Raw genomic sequence first — 17222 nt, 5'->3', positions numbered from 1 at the left:
GGGCTGGGGAGATAGCTCAGTTGGTGGAGTGCTCACCTCGCAAGCACAAGGCCCTGGTTCAATCCCCAGCACCACAAAAAAAAAAAAAAAAAAAAAAAAAAAAAAGGGCCTGTAGGAGAGAGCCCAGGTGTCTGGAAACAAGGCCATAGGCGCCCCTTCTACCAGGACCTCAGGGCTCCAGCATGGAGGCCATCAGGATCTGCTGGAACTGTGTAACTCTGTGCATGAGGACAGCAGGTACAAGTTGTCCTCATTAGTACAGAAAAAACGAAAAACATATAAACCATGAGCAAGGCCTTTTCTGGATTAAGTCTATTTAACAAAATGGCACTTAGCATACTTTGGGATTGTATGGAAGAATAATGAGGTTCCTATTTCCCTATTGCCTGTGCCAGCAGAAACTTCCCCCAGAGATGAATAGACATGTCCCCATTTCTACAGGTATACAGGACCATGTGCTCCGGAGGGAATTCCAAAGAAGAGGGACTCCCTCTCCACTGGGCCAGCTCCCTTTGTCTGGCAGGTGATAAACCAATTCCTGCAGGAACTATTCAGAATCCATAAGTGTGCAATTCAAGTAAGAAAATATTAAGGAAAGGAAGGGAAGCACCACTTTAAGGTCAAAGCCCTCTGAGAGAGACAGGATGAGCTCCCGTGCACAGTGGGCCTGGGAGGCCCACCCAGATGGGAAGAGTTAGAGGATGCCCAGGAATTCAGTCAAGGTTACCAACCACAGAGGCACAAGGTGCAACCTCAGCCACCTCCTGGTCAGACCAGGTCAGCTGGAGTGCCCAGCTAACTACCTGTATCAGCATGGCTGGAGCAGGGTTTCGTAAATATTTACCAAATGAATAGGCTGACCTCTGTCTCCTTATAGCTTCCACCTATAGCTTCCTCATTTTATCCTAAAGAGATCTCACAAAACAAGATCCAGTATGATATATGACATATATATAATATATGATGTGATATAATGCAATATACAACATAAGACATGCTTGTAGCCATGCTTGTGGCTCACAGAAAACTCAGCGCCACAGCCCTGTGTTGTATTTAACCACACTTCTAGATCCTCCTTGACATGCAGCCCCTGTTAATCACTTAAAGCTGAAAGTAGCAGCACAGGGTGGATTTACACCTGTGCCAACTTAACGGATCAAGAGCCACCAGCTTTCACCAATCACTTCTTAACCTAAACCTCTCTTCCTTCCCCGTGCCTAGAGATGAAAGGAGCTTAAAGCCTGCACTAAGATGATTTTCCAGGATGCTAGTCCACCATCAGTTTTCCTGCTTTATCAAATAAATCTTTTTCTTTGCCCCAAAAACTTGTCCTCCATTCATTGGGCCCTTTTTTTGAGCAGTGAGTAAAACAAACTTGGGCTTATAACAATATGATGGCATTCTATGTTATATGATGTGATATATAATAGTATAATATGATATATATGATATATGTGATATGCAGTGTGATACGATGTGATACATGGCATGATACAATATGATATGTGATACGTACAGTAGATGGCATATGATGTGGTATGTATGATGTGGTAAAATACAGTTCATGATATGTGATGTTGTTATGGTTTCGATTAGGAGGTATCCCCCAAAGCTCATATGTGAAAATATGCAAGGAACTTTAGAGGTGAAATGATCAGGTTATGAGAGCCTTAACCTAATAAGTGTATCAGTGTGTTAACTCACTTGAATGGATTACTGGGGTAGGAACTGTAGGCAGGTAGTGTTGGGCTGGAGGAGGTGGGGTGTGCCTTTGGGGTATATATTTTGTCCTTGGTGAAAGGATAAGTCTCTCTTTGCTTCATGGTGTACTGTGCTGAGCTGCTTTCCTCTGCCACACCTTTCTACCATGGTGTTCTGCCTCACCTTAGTCCCAAAGCAATGGAAGCAGCCATCTGTGGACTGAGACCTCTGAAACCATAATTACCAAAATAAACTTTTCTTTCTCTAAAATTGTTGTCAGGTTTTTTGATCACAGTGGTGAAAAAGCTCACTAAAACCAATATGATGTATGATATATTAGATGATATATGATGTGTTTTATGTGATGTGATGTAATATGGCACATATGATACAAGATGTAACATATAACATAGATGATGTGTTGTGACAACAACATGATGTATGAAATGATGTGACAGGACACAGGTGACGTACAGCAAGTAACAAGATATATGTGCTATCACATGTGATATATGATATGCAATGTGATGAGCTGTGACATGCGCCTCATGGCTTGACATCCAGTGATGTCTCAGAAGACAGTCACTGCCTTCTGAGTCTCCTCCAAGTCAGGAGTCCTTCCTTCCTCTTCCTCTCTGCCTCCTCCCTTCCTTTCTTCCCCACTTTCAGCCTAGCATTTCTTGCAGCTGCCTGCTATTTTCCAAAGTAGTGGTTCTTGCATTTGGCTGTATATTGCAGTCAGCTGGAAGCTTTTCCATCTCAGCCCTGAACTTGGCCCAGACCAGCTCCCTTGGACTCTTGACATGGGTAAGCCACACTGGAGAACCACTCCTTAGAGGGTCCAGATCTTGCTTACTGTGCCTGGTACTCAGCATGCCCATGGTGCTAGCTCCTTCTTCATGCTTCCTCTAGGTGCAATCTGCAAGGGTACCACTGGGGTAACCCATAGCACAGTGAGGCCCCACAGGGTCTCAGGTGTCACTCAATGTCCGTAGCCTTAACTGTGGGAGCACACGGTGTGATGTGTGTGCATTCTTTCACCCAGCGGCTAGCCTACTTCATCACATTTTCCCCACATGATTCTTGTGATAGTACCTTCTGCTCCAAGCATGAAACTTCACACCAATCCCTGTTTACTCATCTTGTTGGAACAGACCCACTTCTCCATGCTTTAAGATGTCTGAATCAGGATCTACCCTCCATCCATCAGGCCATCTCCACACCTTACCTTGTCAAGAGCCTCTATGTCTCCACTCCTGTCCCTCATAAGGACAAGGAGACAAATCTGACCAAGGAAGAGCAGGCCAGTCCTCACAGGTACTATCCCTCCTCAAGGACTAACCTTACCAGACTCCAGCCCACTCTCCACACGGAGCACTGAGGCAGTCACCTGCTGGAATTAAAACCAGCACACAATGAAGGCTGTCTTTGGCCACCCTTTCTGAATGGCTTATCCAGTCTAATTATAAAGGGGATTTCTTTTCATATGTCTCAGATATACCTGACAATACACAGGATCCTCTGAACAAAGAAATGCATCACAGCAAAATGCAGGAGGGGGTTACTGAAGCCCCACTTCTCAGTTCAGGAGAGAACTCCTGGACCCAGCACCCTCCCACTGCTGCATCAGCCTCTGCAGCCCTGGACAGACCCTTGGGGCAGCATGGCACTCACGTGATGGTGTCAATCATGTCAAGCCCCATCTCCACGCAGCAGTGGGCATGGTCAGTCTTGGGCTGGGTAAGGCCTGACACACAGTAGTAGCAGTCCCCAAGGATCTTGATGCGACGACAGTGGTTCTCCTTCAGAGAAAGCAAAGCACATAGTCAGTGATAGAACTGGGAAATTCAGCCTTTCTCATCACCTTTAGATGCTATTGACCACCAAGCATGTGGACTACTTACCAATGTGGTCACCACGCTGGCCAGAACCAAGCTCATGATGATGTTCCCTTTTCTGCCCCTGATACCCTTACCCGGAGCCTCTTTCCACTTGGGGAATTCATCCCTCCCACCTCCACTTGGTAAGCAAATCCTCTTAGGTCCAGATGTAAGGTCACCTCTATGGAGAGACTACCACAACACATAATTGGCACAGCGCCCCCCGGTCCATCAACACAGAGGGTCACGGATAGCCCTTCTGGAAGATACAAGGTCCCCCAGGAAGGACAGGGTTGCAGGTGTTCCTGCAACTCTCAATATCCCCACCCTAGAGCACACTTCTAGAAGGCCCTTGCTATCACTAAATATCCATTCCCTCAATTATACTAAGAAGAAGAAAACAGGCTCAGTATCCTTTATCTGAAGTGCTTGGGACCAAAAGTGTTTCACATTTTGGATTTTTCAGATTTTGGAATACTTGCAAAGACTTTAAAACTGGTTGAGCATCATTAATCTGAAAACTTGAAACCCAAAATGCTTCCCAAAAGTTTTTTAGTGTGACATAATGCTCAAAGTTTCAGCTTTTGGAGTATTTCAGATTTTGGATCTCAGATTATAGGTGCTTAACATGAAACTGAACCTCTGTGGCAAATCTGCTTCAACCCATAGTATTTTCACACTGCTCCCTTGACCAATAATGCAAAGGGTCATGGGCAGACCTTCTGGCACATACAAGATCTCGTAGGAAGGACAGGTGAGTTACAATGAAGATCAAGAGAGTCAGTCAAGCACTATACCTAACCAGTGTGACTCCATAGGTGTCAGTTGAGACTCTCATCATGACTCTTGTTCTTATTTTAAGCATTAAACAGCAGTTCTTAAACATCTTCATTTCAGGATCCCTTTACATCTTGAAGTAACTGAAGCGTCCACAAAAAAATTTGGGGGTGGGTTATAACTGTTGACATTTATCAATTAGAACCCACCATTGACACATTTTTAAAACACATATGGATGCATTTAAAGGCAATAGTTAACCCATTTGCATGTTAACATAAATAAAATTTTATGAAAAACTATAACATTTCCCCACACAAAATACAATGAGTGAGAAGTCTGGCTTAGCTGTCCACTTCTGCATGTCTCTGATGCCCATTTTCAGAGCAGACAGCTGGACACATCTGCATCCAACCCTTCATGCTGTGCTGATGCCATGGATGTTCATCAAGGAAATGAACCCACACAGGGACACTGGTGGGCAAGAAAGGACCTTCCAGATCCTGAGATGGTCTCATAGAGCCACAGAGCTCCTCAGACCTAACTTTGAGAACATATTCACAGTTTATATCTAATTTTACTCTTTGGTTTCTTATTAATGAGCTGTCTCCTGTAGGTTTTCACAAATGCTGTGAATTAACAAATGCCCAGGCTGAGCAGGGGGTCAGCATTGCAGCTGGGTGGTGAAGGGAGTGCACCCCTAGACCTGTCCATGGTCAGATATTCCCAGAGATTGTTAAACAGTTGCCCTCACTGCTGTCCTGAGGCGTCCCAGGCTTGGTGCTGCAGAGACCTTGAGAAATGGCTCCAGCCCCCAGTGAGCATCTGAGAAGCGGGTGCCACCAGCTGTGCAGATGGCTCCATGCCCACTCCTTCCACACAACAGTATCACAGAAAAGGAACATCGCTGCGGGGCTGGCAGAGGTATAATCTTTGATTACAATCCCTACAGGAGTCATACGCAGAAGGAGATGAAAACAGTCCCCTGTGATGAAAGACAAAGGCACGCACAGTAATGTGAAGTGTGACCATTACTGCACATCACAGCTGAGGTGCACATGGGGAGAATCTATCTCTGAACAGGGACTGAGGGCAAAGCCATTTAATATTGAATATCCATGTGCACACATCCACACATTAAGGGCTTAAGACCGATGAGGGTCAGGTCTATTCTGGAGAAATTGTCCAGAATGACTGTCTTAGAATAGCAATCCCCACCTGGAACCTGGGCAACATGCACAACACGTGGGTGCATGATCCTAGCCTTTAGATTTTAGAATATTCTCTGTAAATATGGAAAGCCACTGCTGGGAGTCACTACAGGAAGCACAGAGAGGAACATTTATGATACTCATATGATTCTGTGTCCCACCAAGAAGAGAGAAGAAGAGGAGGAGGGTGGAAGGGGCCCTAAGATGTATGCAGCCCCAAGGGACCAAAGTTGTCCCTCCTTCCCAGGCATGGAAAAGACAGGTCTGAGAGAGAATGTAGGCAGGACGATCTCACACTTTGCTTCCCATGTGTGGCCTTAAGACCTACGGCCTGCTTACAAAGTCTGGACCAGCAATGACCCTGCCTGAGTGGGCAGTCACAGGGAAGGATCTGAGACAGCAAGGTCACACACGTAGCTGTATATTCTGACTCGTCCAGCCCAGAAGGTCACAGAGCACTGAAAGGGCTGGGGTCCATAAGAGGGCTTTAATCCCATGAAGAAATGATTGAGTTAAAAACCACCATCTTGCAGGTTCAGGAGGAAGCAAAGTCAGTAGGCAGGATAATTGCTACTGATTCTAGAGCCCTATGATGTCTGAGCCCTGCTACAGCCAGCCCTAAAACAGTGGAGTGGTCAACAGTAGAGTTGGCCAGAGGACAACATGAGGACTCCACACTACACCCCGACTGAGTGAGGTAAGTCCCAGGACCTGGGCTCCCCTGGTGAAGGAGGAGGCATATGCATTAATCCAGTTTTTGCCCTGAAGTGACTGCATTCAAAACCCAAGCTGACCAAGTCCTATGAACTTTGTACAATTGAGTGTTTGACTGTCAGTGGAAAAACAGAAGAACAGGAAATGTTAGAAAACTGTATTTCTATGTTGCGGCATGTGACAACTATACATGTATAGCAACTGTGTACATTTAACCTTCTAGACCCACAGGATTAAAAAGAAATGCACTGAAATACACTCAGTGGCAATCACCAGAAGTTAAGAAGAATCGTTGTTTCAACTGCAGCTGAACTCATTTTCCCACAAGTGCTTTTACTCAACCCCATGATGAGCCACTCACTACACTAAAGCATGGAATACATAAGAGTGAATGAAAAGAGAGAAGGTCTTTGTCTTCGTGGAGCTTTCCACTACAAGGACTGGGACATACAGGGCAGAAAAGTTGAAACCCAAGAATTCTGCAGACATCTGTCCATCAATAGGTACCAGGCAAGCACAGTCCCAGCAAGGTTTCCCTGGGCTCAGAAAGGACCAAAAGGAGTTAGCCTGCCCTGTCATCAGGAAGACTCTCCAAATAAAATTAAATTAAAAACAGTGATGCCTAAAAATCCAAACCAAAATGAAATAAACCTGTTACTATAACAGGGACTTAAGAGGCTGATTTTGCTAAAAGAACTGACTCTTCACTTGGTCCTCAGATGGGTAACTAAAAGCAGGAAAAAAGCTTGTCATCTCTGCCTTCATTGTGTATCTGTCTCCTTTGTACTTTAAACGTTGTGTCAGATTTCTGCTTAACTTTGCACGTAGACATGTTAATCATTTAAGGAGTGTCTGTCTAAAAACTGGTAATACAAGGTTGATTAGCCCTAAATTTACCTAACCTCTCTCATCCCCCTTCAAGGTTGAAGCACCAAGATAAGAGTAACTAAGATATTTTTGAGACTTGCAGGGACATCATAATCAACAAATTGTCAACTGACAGCTTTTATAACATCCTGTTCCAGACCCCTGGGAGATTCCTAAAGGTCTCTGGTTATTTCCCCAAAACTTGCAGGCATGTCACCCCTTGATGGGTCTGCCCCCCTACAGGAGCAATCATCCCATAATGGGAACCAAGAATGCCCCCTAAGCAGGCGCCATCATCTCATGATGAAAACCAGACAGTCCTCTCAAGCAAATAACCACTTCTCCAGGACCACAAGAACCAGAATTGAGATCAGCATCCACCACACCAGTTTGACCAAGATGGTTTAACTTTATATACTTCTTGTGCCCTGCTTTTGATCCTCCCCTATTTATTTAAACCTAAAGTTCATGGAAGCACCCCAAAGACAAGGCTGAGGATGCTGGCCCCCCTTGTCTTCCCAAGTGCACCTACACTCAAAAAATTTCTTTCCTACATCACCATTACTGTTTTCACTGGATGTATGGGGCAAATGGCTGAACCTGGTTTGCTGGGACTCCTTGAAATCAGTCCCCACCTCTGGCCTAGGATTCTGGCAACATTACCACGCTGGCAGCATGACCACACACAAAATTATTCTAAGGGATGCAAAAACATATTATGCTGTATATCTGGTGGATATAACCACCAAGAAATGTTAAAATGCACCCACTAGGCTTTTTCTTGATTATAATAATATTGGCAGTTATTTTGAACCTACTATATATGGAAAGATAAAACAAATCATATTATTATCTTCATTCATTTTGTGTTGTTATTACAGAATGCTTGGGCATAGGTATTTTTAAAAGAACAGAGATTTTTATTATTTCTTACAGTTCCGGAATCTGGGAAGTCCAAGGATGAGGGGCCCACATTTGGCAAAGACCTTTGTGCTCCCCTGGTGGAAGCCCCCCAGGCAGTGCATGAGAAGCCAAGTTGGGACTGAACTTACTTTCTTTTAATATTTTTTTTAAGTTGTCAATAGACCTTTATTTTATTCCTATGTGGTGCTGAGGATCCAACCCCATGCTTCACACCTGCTAGGCAAGTGCTCTTCCACTAAGCCACATCCCCAGCCCTGAACTTACTTTTGTAACAACCCACTCTCAGGATACTAGCCCATGCCCTACAAAAATGACATTAATCCATTCATAAGGGCAGAGCCCTCATGGCCTAACCTCTTACTAGGTCCCATCTCTAAGTACTATTGAATTAGAAATTAAGTTTCCAATATAAGAACTTTGGGATACATATTAGAACCATAGCACTATCGTTAGGATTTTCAAGCATCAAGAAAAAAATATAAATACAAAAATCAAAGAGTGGAGTTCCATGAATTGGAAATATAGAAATCAAAGGAGTGGAGTTAAGGGAATTGGAAATATTAATATAAATTCAAATTTATTTTTCTTTTCTTAAAAAAAATATATATAACTATGTCTATCACTGGAAAAGTCCCAGGACCAATGACAACCCAGATTCTAGGATTGAAACCCCAATTCCCACTGAAGGAAACTAGGGCTTCTGGCATAATGCCAAGGGTATGTCTGCAGCAGGAACTCCTCACTGTCCCTAAAGATAATGCTCAGAGGTAAATCACCATGTCAAAAGTAAATAGAATCAGAAAAATGAGACATTATACTCCATTTATATATGCTCTATCAAAATGTATAAATACATTCTACTATCATGTACAATAAATGAGAACAAATTTTTAAAAAATTTTTAAAAACCATACTTGGAGGAATTCAAAACAACAACAAAAGAAAAGAGTTAGCATCAAGGGGAAATAAAAGTAAATACAGTTATTTTACATGAGATCTTGTAGAGTTACATACATGCACAGAAATGCCTAATGTCCCCAAACTAGCAAGCAGCTGTGTATCTGTTGGAATCTCTCCATTATGTGGACGATATTTTTAAAGGATCTTTCTACTTTGCATGAAAAAAATAGATTATTTCTTTGTCAAATATAGTTGTCTTAAAATATTAATAAGAGAGAAAATATATGATGGACATTACAAAAAGTTTTGCAATTTCAAGTTACAGTTGATTGTGAAATAATAGTTTCATACTGAATAAAAGATTTGTTTTTAAGAAAATAAATAAAATAATTTACTGTCTAAAACAAACAAACAAAGGAAATTGAAGTCAGCTGAGCCAGGCCCCCACTTGCCAACACGGGAAATTAGAACCCCAAAAGTAAAAAAGATGACAATGGATCAGAACATCAGATTTTTCAAAATCCACAAGTTCATAAAGAGGTTCTGATTCACTGTTTTAAAAACTTGATGGATCAATTTAAAAAATGAAGCGTTTACTATTTTTGAGAATAATCAAAGAGCTGATGAGCAAACATTCTTTTTTTAAACAAAAATTATGAGTTAACAAACGCAGAAGTGATGCAATTAAAAAGCACACTCAAATGAAGTATGAAATCCTGGCAATGCTTACAAGGCAGCTGCTGTAAGAACACTGGGTGCAAAGTGGATGGAGCCAGGTGAGGGGTGAATCTCACTGGCCAAGTCTGAATCCACCAACCTCAACCTCCAGGAAGAGAAAAGCTCTGGCGCCCCCTGCTGGGGAGAAGCAATGGAAGGCTCATAGCCACACAAGAATGGGTGCAGACCCAAGAACCTACTTGGTCAAGTCTCTGGTATGTACCAGTTTTAATTCAAAGGAGATGATAAGGGGCTATGGGACTTAACATAAAACCACAGAGGATGAGGAACCAAAAAGGGAGGGAAACTGTTGAAGAATGAAAAAGGAATAGCAAAACAAAACAAACACAACACACTGACCTATTCACCAAGTGCAACAGGTTGTATTAATCATGTGAGGCCACATCAAAATACACTTCTAAGGCATATTTTGAGATGGCTTTTCAGAGGAACTGAGGACACAGGACAGCTTTGAAAAGCTGTCTTTCTGTGGGAGGACATATTTTGTCTGCAGCACAAGTAAACAGCAGATGTAAAGAGGCCTTCTCTGAAGCCCCCATCTGCCTAGGAAGGCATCTTCACAGGAAGAAGAGTTTGGAGGTCTCACACCTGGCAGGGACAGTAGGACATCACATGAAGTCCTCTGCTGACTGCTACCTGGAGACTCTGCCTAATGAGACCTCCTTCCTTCAGGGCATTTTTCTCCCCTGACCCTTCCATAATCTCCCAAAGCCTCAAGCCCCTATTTGTTTTCTGTATCTTAAAATAATGAACTTTAACTCTGGGTCCTGTTCTTTGAGTCTTGTACTTGGTGTGTGGCCTTCATGTTTCTGCATGTTAATATATTCGTACGCTTTTCTTCCTGTTAAGTCTGTCCCATATCAATTTATTTCATGGACTAAAATCATTAAAACTTCAGAGAGAAAAAAGAAAAATCATTTTTCTATTTTCTGTATTTTCAGAAGCTCTGACAGCTCGGAGGTTTGCAGACTGAGAGAGTGGCCTCCCAAGGTTAGCTAATCCCTAGAGTCAGCAAACAGCTCTGTAGAACTCTCCTTTCACATGCAAACTAACCAAGCCCTCATCCACAGACCCAACGCCCTTTTATCTAACCTAACTTTCACACATCAAGTCACACTCCCAAAGGGCCTCAGGGCCAAGTACCAGACAATTAGAGACCATACCTATAGCCAAGGTCATTATTCAAACTAGCTTGCCTCACCCCTTCATTCCCTAGAGAACAAAATAAATGCTCAGAGGTTTGCTGCCCCTTGTTTCTGCCCCTGCTGGTTGCTGTGGTTCTTCCCAGCTGGCCTGGCTTGGCAAAGAATGCCTCTCTTATTCTGCTATGAGTGATAAACTTCCTTCAAAGGTATTGTTCTCTCTGTGTCCTCACTCGATCACTCTATCAGTTAACATCCCACAGGGCAATCAAGATATGTGTCCATCTTGTTTGTATCCTGAAGGAACAAAGCAGCCACATGAAAAGGGGTAAACTAAGCCCAGACTGGAGATGAAAATAGTGGTGGTGTTGGTTGAAATGTTCTCAGATAGTAGAGCTATGTGCTGAAGGACTTGTACATGATGTGAGATAATATCTAGCATTTAGGAGGAGACAGGATAAAGACCAAACAAGACTGACCATAATTAATAACTGCTGAAGTTACATTATAAAATGGCAGCCTCATGTCAATATTTATAGCAGCTCAATTCACAATACCTAGATTGTGGAACCAACCTAGATGCCCTTCAATAGGTCAATGGAAAAAGAAACTGTGGTATATATAAACAATGGAATATTATTCAGTCATAAAGAAGAATAAAATTATGGCATTTGCAGGTTAATGGATGGAGTTGGAAAATATCATGGTACATGAAATAGGACAATCCCAAAAAACCAAAGGCTGAATGTTTCCTCTGATAGCGGATGATAAAACATAATGGGGTAGGGGGCTGGTAAGAGAAGAATGGAGGAACTTTGGATTGTGTAGAGGGAAATGAGGGGGGTGGGGAAAGGAAAGAGTGGAATGAGACAGACATCATTACCCCATGTACATGTATAATCACACAAATGGTATGAATCTACATGGCGTACAACCATATAAATGATAAGTTGTACCCTATTTGTGTACAATGAATCAAAATACAGTCTGTAAAAATAAAAATAAATAGAATTTTAAAAAAATACAATGGCAGGCTCTTAAAGGGAGAGTTGGTGCCTCACTTGTTCATGCTACATCCCTGTCTTCTAGAAAAATGCACAGGCCACAGGGGGGCTCAGTAGTTGTTTTTGTTTGTTTGTTTTTGTTTTCTTTCAGTACTAGGGATGGAACCCAGGGGTGCTCTATCACTAAGCTACTTCCTGAACCCTTTTTAAATTTCACTTTGAGACAAGGTCTCATGAAGTTGCCCAGAATGCCCTTGAACTTGTGATCCTCCTGCCTGGGCTTCCTGAGTAGCTGGGATTACACAAGTGCATCACCACACCTGGCTCTCAGTACCTGTTTTCTGAATGAACACACCCAACTGTGAACATCTGTCTCCCCTGCAGGTGGACTGAGGGGTGAATGCATCTCCTGCTGTGCCCGGCAGGATCTCCCTAGCTAATTGATCTGCTTCTCACTCAAGCCTTGTAAGGGGACAAATAGATGAGGGTGATGAGAACACAAGGTTAAGGGAATAATTCTATAAAATGAGCCCACTGCACTGACTCCCCACATGCTTTCTGTGCCCAAAAGCAATCTGCCTGCAGTCCCACCTGGCCTAAGGGGACAGGAAATGTCACATTCTTCAACAAACTGAGGCAGGAGGCAGAAGGCCTGGCAGTCAGTGTAGACAATGAGAGGAAGATGGCTGGTTATCACTGGGTTGCTAACAGCTAACCTCCAGAATCACACGTACCAGCTCAGTGGGTTGGTAACACCTCCAGGACTGTGCTTCCCAACACAAGCCATTACCTGTGCTCCTGCCTCTTCCTGCCCTTAGGTAAGTGCACAGAGAAGAAACAGAAGGTGGGGGGTTCTGGGGTCTACAAAACACACCCACTTCACAGGCACCCAGCTCCGGGCCCCCTTCTTTCTTGGAGAAGTCTGCTACCTCTGTCCCTCCCTTTAAAAAAAAAAAAAAAAAAAACCTTGCTTTCTACACTTACCTCAGGTTTGTCAGATGTGTTTAATCTTCAGCACCTGGGGAATAAGGACCTGTTCCTGATCTCCAAAACCAGGTATCAGTCTCATCTCTCCCATTTTCTGATCAGATTCTGCATTCAAATCACAATTCAGCCATGTTCTTCTTTATGTCCACTCAATTTATATAACACTGTCCCCCATGAAAGGCACCATTTTCTCCCTTATTCCACTGTCTCTACTGGAAGACCAACTCTCCGGGAAATGCACCATGTTCCCACTCTGGACAGCACTCGTGATGTTTTATTTCTATTCCGATCATAATGTGTCAAGCATTTTATTCAGCAAATTCCTGGTTTTATACAAAACTCAGAGTGCCCCGCACTGAGATGTCTGTAAAGACCAAGACTGCATCGCTCAGCATGCTCTGTGCTCAACGTGCATGACACACAAACTTGCTCCAAGAACACCATCAACAGTGAGTACAACGAATCAACAAATCCACTTCAGGGTTCTAAGTCGGCCAGGTGTTCAGTGGCTCACAGAACTAGGGTGTTAGAGCAGGAGGGGATGTGGAGACCCTTCTAGTATTCTCCTCACATTTGCAGGCACAGAAAGTGAGGCAAGAGAAGTAATGATGATGAGGCTGGGTACTTAGGGCTGCCCCGTGGCCTTTAAATTGAAGCCAGTGAAAGGTTCAATGAGGGCAAAGACCAGGAGGGCACTAGAAGAATGGATGTGAACACACTTCCCTATGGACCTGGAGCCTACAGGGACAGCTCTGGCTCCCAGTCCAGCTTGCATGAGTTCCTTTTGGAAATATCCAAAGGAAACACGAAATAAATGCAAAACAATAACCTCACTACACAGGCCATCAAAGTGTCATCTTTCAGCAATTAAAGATTGAACAAAATGGCCAGATTGTATCATAAAGCCATGTGTGTCTGTCTTGTCATCTGTGGTCAGGAAGCCCAATGTCATTTTAGCCTGCAGAAGAATTCCTCAACTCAGCATGATTGCCCTATTTTCTCTTAAAGCAAATTATATGAATGCTAATGGTCCTAACTTAAATACTCATTATTTTTGTTCAAGTAATCCTCTGTGATAGTTCCTTGTGGATCAGAAAGTCTCCTGGTATATCTGTGTTTGGGGACAGCATTGACTTCAAGAGGTTATCAGCAGACCCTGAACATCCCTCACTATTACTCACACCTAGGGGTGACCTCAAAGCCAATCCAGGGAAAGGAAATACTTCATGGAATTGTGCGACCTTGCTATCCTTCCCAACGAACCCTTGCTTGAATTCTGTATCAATCAGGGCACCCAGCTATATCATCTCAAGTCTGAGTCCATCCACTGACCTGTACTAGGCAACCATCACACAGGAGCTGAGAACTTACAATATGCTCTTGTTAATGGGGGCAGGGGAGACTCCAGGAAGGGTTCTGGTAGTTATGATCAAAACTAAGGAGCTCTGCTCTCATCCACATGAGACCTGGGATCAGGAGGAGCCCCAGGTTGCCTAGCTGATAAAAAAAAAAAGCCATATTGAAATCGGTTTCTCTCTACAGATGGCAGAGTGTGAATCACCACACTGTCCCTTCACCTTCTGGAAGCAGCTGAAGGGACTACGTCCCTAGTCCAACCAGTTCATGTTCCTATTAGGAAAACTGACATTCAGAGATGGGACCCTGTCCCTCCACAGGTGGAGGTGAAAGAAGGAAGAATGTCGTGGTTCAGATGAGGGACCCCCCCAAATGCTCCTGTGTGAGACAATGAAGGAAAACTAAGTAGAACAAATAAAATCAAATAAATTTAAAAAGAAAGTTCTAAAGGTGAAATGATCAGGTTATAAAAATCTTAATCAGTGGATTAATCCATTTAAATGTATTAACTGTGTGGTAACTGTAGGCAGGTGGGGTATGACTGGAGGAGGCAGGTCACCGTGGGTACGCCTTTGGAGATTACATCATGTCCCTGATGAGAAAAGCACTCTCTCTGCTTCCTATTGCCATATTCTGAGCTGCTTTTCTTTTCCACACCCTTCTGCTCATCTAGGACCCAGAGCAATAGACTGGCCATCTATGGACTGAGACCTCTGAAATCATAAGCGTCAAACAAACTTTTCTTCCTCCAAAACCGTTCTTGTCAGGTTTTCTCATCACACCAGCAAAAAATCTGACTAAAACAGAAGGACAGGTGTTTCTCCATCATTTCACAGGGGTGTGGACAGTTTTGCAAATATACATGCATATAAGAACCAATGCAAATCTTACAAGAATCCAATAAATGGGGGAAAGGTCAAAAATATTGTTCACATCTGTGACCATCAACCATGGCTAAGGAGGTAAATAAACCATCAGCTACTATTAAGACTAAGGCAAATATGCACTGTGTTTACTTAACTTCCTGCAGGTACCTCTGTAAAGAAAAGGTGTTTGGACTACAGCTGTGTGTGATTTTCCAAGCCGGCACTTCACAGGGGCCACCCTGAGTCTCAATGCCAGGTACTGCAACCCAGAATGAGCACAGCTATGAGGAAGTACATAAGGTCCTCTAAAAAGTACTCATGCAGATTAGAGCAAAACACACTTAAAAATACACAACACCATCAGGGCACAAAGGGAAAAAGAGATAACTGATACAGAAAAAGATGACATGAAAGGGGTCATTCCAATTTTGAAATTCCTAGCAGTTACCTCAACAAGGAGAAAAGGTGATCCAAGTTAAACTTCTAAAGATAAAAACCGTAGTGTCTGAGTGGGAAATGACAGTGACTAGGAGTGACAGGTTATTCACTGCAGAAGAAAATAGACACAGCTCAAAATGAAAAAGAAAAGGAATCCAAAATTCTTTTTTAAAAGATCATGAATGAGCTATAGGACAGTCTCAAGAGAACCTAGCACAGGTGGCACTGGTGCCCCTGAAGGAAGAGGGAGGGAAAATAAAAAGTGTTTGAAAGGGATGATTTATTTTTTTGTCTTTTCCAAATCTGATATCATTTTAAACCTACAGATGCAAGAAGTTCAATGTACTGCAAGCACAGGTAACATGAGAAAAACTACCCCAAGGCACATCAAAATCAAATTTATTAGAACCAGTGATGAAGATGAACTATTAAAAGAAGACAGAGAAAAGGGACCAATTTCATACAAAGGAACCAAGAACTGACTGCAGATGGTTCACGAGAAAAGCATATAAGGGAAGACAACAGAACGACATCCTCAGAGTGCTACAGAAAGCAACACAAAACTAAACCACAGACCTAGAGGATGATACCAGTAGATATAAACTCCAAAAACTGAAGGCCAAATAAAGAGCTTTCCTGAAGTACAAAAACTGGAAGAATTCATCCCCAGCAGACTGCCACTACAAAACAGGTTAAAGGAAATATCCTAGGCAGAAAAAATACAACACAGAGATATACTGACCACATGAATGAATAGCCAGGGAAATGGAAACTACAGGAATAGATAAGACTTCTTATCATTTAAATCTCTTCCACAAAGAACTATGTAAATAGAAATATTAACAAAGTAACACAAAAAACATAATTCACAAAAAGGTGAATGGCAACAATTTCATGAAGGACAAGAGGACAGAAACAGAAGTATCCTTTTTCTCATAAGGTAAATAAGCTTGAACAGTAAATAGAAACTGCATGATGGTGGAAAGTTATTAAGTTGAAATATTTACTATAAAACCCTACAGCAATGCTGAAAATAATGAAAACACTTTCTACTAATAAGCCGACAAAGGTAAGACAGAACCATAAAACATTCAATAATTATCTACAAAAGGGCAATAAAAGTCAAAAAAAAAAATGGAAATAAAGAACAGATGGGACAAATCAAAAGTAAATAGCAAGGTGACAGCTTTTGACCTAATGCATCAATAATGCAGAGTCTAAATGCCCAATTAAAGGAAGAAATTGTCATATCAGATAAAAAATAAAAGCAAAATCCAACTAGAAACAAACTTCAGATAAAAAGATACAGAAAGATTAAAAAACAGACTTTCTGACAATAATCAAAAGAAAGTTGGAATGGCTATATTTATATCAGGCCAAGTAAAGATTACCACCAGAATGAAGAGGATCATTTCTTAATACGTCAACTTAGCCAAGTACACCTATGAACCCAGCTAAATGGGAGCCTGAGGCAGAAGGATAACAAGTTCAAAGCCAGTCTGGGGAACTTAGTGAGAGACAGACTCAAAATTAAAAATAGAGAAGACTGGTACAGCATCCCTAGATTCAGTCCCCAGTAACACACACGCACACACACACACGCGCGCGCACGCGCAAGTGAATACATCAAGAGGAAATGACAATCCTGTTATTAAATAAAGAATCCAATAACAAAGCTTAAGAATATATGAAGCAACAGAAAACAGAACCAAAAGGA

General features: G+C 42.5%; 1 protein-coding gene across 1 annotated transcript in view; it reads right to left on the bottom strand.

Moving 5' to 3' along the window:
• Nucleotides 1–17222, bottom strand: part of ADCY1 (adenylate cyclase 1) — a 148271-nt gene that overhangs the window by 75297 nt on the left and 55752 nt on the right. Inside the window, exon 5 of the mRNA XM_079149904.1 lies at nt 3376–3503. Within this exon, the coding sequence (XP_079006030.1) occupies nt 3376–3503 (128 nt within the window). The remainder of the gene's footprint in view (nt 1–3375; nt 3504–17222) is intronic.

Source organism: Sciurus vulgaris (genome assembly GCF_902686455.1).
Source record: "Sciurus vulgaris genome assembly, chromosome: 8".
Taxonomy (NCBI): Eukaryota; Metazoa; Chordata; class Mammalia; order Rodentia; family Sciuridae; genus Sciurus; species Sciurus vulgaris.
This window is presented reverse-complemented; position numbering and strand designations above follow the sequence as displayed.